Source organism: Castor canadensis, chromosome 3, assembly GCF_047511655.1.
Source record: "Castor canadensis chromosome 3, mCasCan1.hap1v2, whole genome shotgun sequence".
Lineage (NCBI taxonomy): Eukaryota > Metazoa > Chordata > Mammalia > Rodentia > Castoridae > Castor > Castor canadensis.
In genome coordinates, this window is record NC_133388.1 from 142,533,705 (window position 1) to 142,539,704 (window position 6,000).

Sequence of the window (6,000 nt, forward strand, 5' to 3'; positions counted from 1 at the left end):
ATTTATGCAAGTGTTCAGATGGAAAGTAAGATAAAGTTAGTTTGTGGCCTCATAAAAATCTTCATAAAGAAAGGGACAACTGTGACATGGCTAAAAGAGTAAGTTTATGATCTTGACCAGTGGCACTGGAAGATTAAGAATCTCACAGGGAAAGACAGTCTCACTAACCTGAATCGTCAAGCATGCGTAGTAAAGTGTGGACAGCCATTGGACTGATGCTCTTGACCAAGAGATCAGGAAGCACAGCACAAAAGGGCTTCTTCCTCAATCTAATCTTTCCAAAGCATTTACCAGTGATTATAAATTCCTTAAAATGCTAGGGAAAGGAAAGACACCACTGAAATGACAGAGAAACCAGCAACGTGATTTTTATCACTATACTCAGAATTTATACAGAAGTCATTATATTCAACATTCTATTAGACATTGGACCTTTTTGTCCTAACTTTAACCAAAAACAGTGTTGAATGTCTTTTAAAGACAGTGTAAATCCAGGGCTTGGGATGTAGCTCAGTGGTAAATCACTTACCTAACGTGCAAGAAAGGCCCTGCGCTCAAGATCTAGCACTGGGGAAAGAAAAAAAAAATCACTATAAATCTTATAAAATCTTCTAATGTGACATTTCTCAGGGCCCATGTTTTCCTTTCTTGTGAAATGGGAAAAGTTCCTTTAGAAATTCCTGCCTTTAGGTAGACACCAAACTAGGTTACTTCCAGCCAAACAGATGTTAAAAGCAGAGGAAAGAACAGGCCACCTTGATTCTCCATGGACTGCACAAGGCTCTGTGACACACTCTTCTCCCTTTGGTGTTTTCTAGGAGAGACATGCTGCGGAGGTGCGCAGGAACAAGGAACTCCAGGTTGAACTGTCTGGCTGAAGCGATGGAGGGTATGGCACGCCCCACCAATAGTAAATCCCCTGCCTATATTATAATGGATCATGCGATATCAGTATGGGAAATGTATGACATGGTTTAAAAAGAACTCATTATAAAAAAAACAGAATCAAAAATAAAAAAATCAATGCGGTCTCTTTGCAGAATGTTTTGCTTGATGTTTAAAAAATACCTTGGATCTTATTTTGTAAATACTTACATTTTTGTTAAAAAATACAAGTATTGCATTATGCAAGTTATTTCATAATCTTACATGTCCTGTAACAGGCTTTTGATGTCGTGTCTTTCCACTCAAATGAATTTGCTAAGTCTGTTCTTTTTGAAGCTCCCCATGTCTGACTCCATTCCCTGCCCTTTTCATTCCAACAGAAAAATGAGGTCAGTAGACAGTCTATGGTGCTAGAAACCCACCATTGCCTAATGACCTAAATGACCTTGTCATTTCTGAGCTTGACTAGGACCATACCTAGATCCCAGGTATTGTGACTCCACGTGAACCTCCACATTTGTTCCTTCATAATCTACTTACTGCCTAGAAACTACAAAACCAGGCTAAGAAAAATCCACCAATCATAGCATTTACTTCTGCTTCTACTGGATTATGTGCTACAAATGTGCTTTGGCTTTAGAAAGGGATGGATGAGAAGACAGATCTGAGATCAATCTGGGTAGAAGCATAAAGTTGAACCTTTTAGAATGCTGAACATAAATCCAAACCCAATAGTTCAAGCAGCCGTGAAATCCCTCTTCATGAAGTGGGCTTACTTCTCAAGTTTCAGTTCTTTTGATGGAATGAATTAATTACTGTGTCAGGTGGCTTATTTGTGGATGCCATGGTTGATGTTCATTTTAAGCTTTTACCTATAGTACAAGTACATGATGCTACTGAATATTTTTCCACTTGGAAACTGTGAGCTGGTTGTTGCATTAAAACAAACACAAACAAATCAAAAACACTGCGGACTTTCACTCAAGCTGGTCTTTCTTCCCCAGTGTGAGGCAATCCTGCCTATATATACATATATATATATACACATATATATGTATATATATATATATGTGTATATATAAATATAAATCACTCCATCTGTGAAACTGACACAGTTAAGGGGGGCTAGGCAGGGCATTTGTGCCAACTAAGAGAATCACCAAATACCTACCATAAGTACCTATCGCAGTTTTGAAGTCATTTCTCCCCCAACTCCTAACTCCCAACTCCTGAAGGTTGCTGCCTGCATATTTACTCTTCATTAGTGCTATTTTCCTGTATGTCATTGTGAGCAAGCTGTGATTAATAAAGATTTGGAGTTCTGTGAACTAATACAGGTTTGGTCTGTTCTCTTGTCCCTTCATGTTCTAACCCTGGCATTCAGACTTTAAAAGGGTAGCTGTTGGATTGGACAGACTCATAAGCCAACAAGCAGTAATTAGTTTGAAGGAAGCCAATGCCCTGCTGATTCACTTCCCTTCTGGAAAAGCAGGCTTCTTCTCTCTTGCCCCTCCCTCCAACAGGCCAACACAGTGAGAGAGGCCTTCAACCCGTTCCCCTTCACAACACACAGGACTGAAGGAGAAACCAAAGGTTCCAATGATAATACTGAGGAAGAAGGCTTCTGTCAAGGCATTGGGAGGTTCTTGGCACCACCTCAAGTTCTCGCATGTGGCCTGCAGGACACCACCCCCAGCGAGTCCATCTGTTAAAATGTGATTTCCCTGCCCCACTGCTGAACTGTCTACTGCCAGTAAGCCTACTGCACACACGGACACAGTAGGGTTCTGCCAGTGACCCAGATGGATCTTACAGGGCTAGAGGAACAGCATCCAGTTTTAGCAGAAAGTCATAAATAATTGAAGCCATACAGATTGATGAATAAGCACATGGGAATGTCCCTGGGAACATTATCTAGCCAAGTTTAAGGTGGAGGCTACTTGGTCTGTGCCTTAAATATCCTTTAATGTTTGTGGGACTATGACACTGCAACAAATGACAGACATGCTGGAGAACATCAGCACTTCTGATAGCACAGAATATGGTCTGTTTTAACAATTATTTTATGAAAATTAGTCTGAAAGCAGTAAATGATTCTCATCAGGCCAGAGCCTGTGAAAAGTCCTAAGAACATGAACGTGAATGACCACAAAGGTCACAGCTTAATTTGGCCCCAAAATCGCAAATGGGCTATGTTAGTCAGTCCATGCAGAATATTAAGGGGAAATAAAATTTCCATGAAGCTTTCTGAAATATTACAAAAAAGTGACAAACATCTTATCCTCCTGTGTGAGTCTCTAGCTGGAATTGCTGACCAGTCCAACTGTCTCACCTCAAAGACAAAGCTTAGAGAGGTAAGTGATTCACTCCAGGCGACAACACTTGCTTCTCATGATTTCTCTGCTTTCTAGCCAACCACTCCCAAATCTCAACCTCTCTGATTGAGGACAGGATCTATCTCCATAGACCAGTGGTCCTCAACATTGAGTGCGTCTCAGTGTTGTCTGGAGGGGTTAATAAAAACAGATTGCTAAGCCCCACCTGCAGAATTTCTGTTTCCTGAGGCCTGTGCCACAAAGCCTGAAACTATGCCTTGCTAACACCTTCCCCAGGTGATACTAAGATATCTTACCTTGAAGAATTCTGCCATAAACAAACTGGTTCAGGTGTGTGGATTTTCTGTGGCTGCCACACTGAGGGGGCAACAACACTTATTCCGAAAAGTGGGAGTATAATAAAAGAATCCAAGAAGAAAGAAAATGAACAACTGCACACTGCAGGATAATAAAACAATGGAAAGAATAATGCCTTGGGGGCTGAGAGTGGCTAAGAAACAGGTGAGATCAGGAAACAGTGATTTGGTATCTGTCACACAACACATTGTTTCAGGAGGACTTCCAACATCTGAATATGCTCTGGGCCTTTTCAGAAATAGACTAACAGCTCTTTGCAAGTGTGATGCAATTTAGCGAAATTTCCAGATTGTAGTCTGATTCTACTTAGAGATTTTTTAACTGGTTTTCCTCAGTACCGTGTTTAAATTGCACAAATGTCTTTGAAATGTTCCGTGAAAATTCACAAAATCCCATTTATCTGATGAGTCACCATCTCTTATACATCCCAAAATGTATAAAACAACTGAATATTGACAAATGCTCTTCCCTTCTGGTGAGAGCTTTCCATTAACTATTACAAATACCTGAGAAAGGAACTTGTAAAGATAAAGGGTTTACTTAACTCCCAGCTGTGGAGGTTCCAGTCCATGGTCAGTTGGCCCCCTTACTTTAGGGCCTGTATAGGTAGGAGTCGTCATGCCAGGAGTGCAAGGTGGAGCAGAACTGGACTGCTCACCTCACTTCACTGCAGGGAAGTGAAAGAGAGAGGAAAGGAACAGGGTCCCCAATCCCCTTCATGGACATGCCCCCAATAACCTAAATACCCCCCAACACTAGGCCCCATCTCTTAAAAGTTTCCACATCTTCCAATAGCACCACAGGCTGAGAAACAAACCTTTATATGTGGACTTTTGGGGAATACTCCAGACACAAACTTCAGCATCTGTCTTTGGGCTCTTCACCAGAAGAGGAAATGAAGTAAAAAATGTACCCATAGGCATATCCACAACAGCCACCCCTTCTGCTGAGGGAGAGAGAGAGAGAGATGGTATCCATGACCTTCACAACCACCTCTTGTGCCCCAGCCCAGACAACATGTTATCCTTGACTTCTAGTCAGGCTGCTTGCTGAAAACAGCAAAGGCAAACTCCCCTAAATTACCTCAGAGTTATTTTGGATTCCTCACTGTCCCAATCATCATCTCCTATTAATCACCAACCCAACTTTGCTCCAGTCTGCCCCTACACACTGATGAAGTCTTTCCTCTACTTTACTACCCCCTTCACACAGATAGAATAAAATCCACAGTCCTCCGAATGGCATTGAATGGTCCACCAGCTTCCTCTTTTCTCAAGAGAGCTACTCCCCTTGCCCAGCAAAGTATCCACTCTGGTATGCCAATGGCATGACATTTCAGGCCTATGTGAACATGCTGTCTTCCCTGGATAGAATTATCCTTACTACAGTTCAAGTAAAGAAAAGCGGGGTTAGGTTGTAATTTTTTTAATGTTTTTTATAAAAAATCCAATGAGTTAAAACTATGAAGTTTTAGTTCTTACTCCTAAAGCATGTCCAACAGTGGACTCTTCTCCGTGTCACTTCTCACTCTAGAGCCAAAGGCCAATGGAGCTGACATAGCTGGTTACTATGGAAAATGCAATCATTGCAAATAACACTGGATCTTTTGGAGCTTCTACCCAGGCACAGCACACATCCATTTTATTGGCCAAATCAAGCAATATGATCATTTAACTCCAGATAGGCAGAAATGATCATAAATTCAGAAGGAAGAAAACCTGAAATATTTGGTGAGCTGAATCAGTGGCTACCACCCTGCTGGCCACCAAATATTCAGCTTATTCTCCTCTTCTCATGCTAAGTACACTCATAATATTCTCGAGATATAAAATCCCAAGTCCCATTTGGTCATGGGATCAAGTTCTCCCCACCCCTTTTTCTTCCTCACATGAGTCCGCTTGACCACAGACAAATAAATTTAAAAAATAAGTCATCTTCCCCAACATACTCAAGTGAAATGCAACAGAATAATCACAGTAGCTTATGCTCATTCAAAAGGGAAGGAAAGTGGGAAATGCATAGCATTCAGTGATCACAAAATTCTGGCATCCCATTAGTCAGACAGTGTGAGGGCCCTGTCCCCTTGTGCTAGGGAACATTCCTTGATTCTGCCTCTATTCTGCTCCCAGAGAGAAGTTTCCCAGTCCATCCCTCTGCACGGCTCTCTGCTCTGTCCTCTTAAGTTAATTTTCCTGTTCCTTGGTCATATCTACAGGGACATTGGGGATGCCCACCTGAGAACCTAAGCAACTTTCTTCACCTGCTTGCTGCTCACCAAGCTTAGGGAACCCAAGTCATTAAGTTTTTGCTGATCATATATTGGCCCGGATCCTGTCAGGAAACAGTGCATGACAAAAGAATAAGTGAAGGAAATTTAAGGACAATTCAACTAAAAGGTGGTGAGCAGATGAAGCAAAATCAA

At 41.5% G+C, this 6,000-nt stretch overlaps 1 protein-coding gene across 1 annotated transcript in view; it reads left to right on the forward strand.

The window, feature by feature from the left end:
- Window positions 1–2,217, forward strand: part of Stmn2 (stathmin 2) — a 50,377-nt gene extending 48,160 nt beyond the window's left edge. The window contains exon 5 of the mRNA XM_020176265.2: window positions 819–2,217. Coding sequence (XP_020031854.1) covers window positions 819–878 — 60 coding nt within the window. The 3' untranslated portion in view covers window positions 879–2,217. The remainder of the gene's footprint in view (window positions 1–818) is intronic.
- Window positions 2,218–6,000: the final 3,783 nt, after the last annotated feature.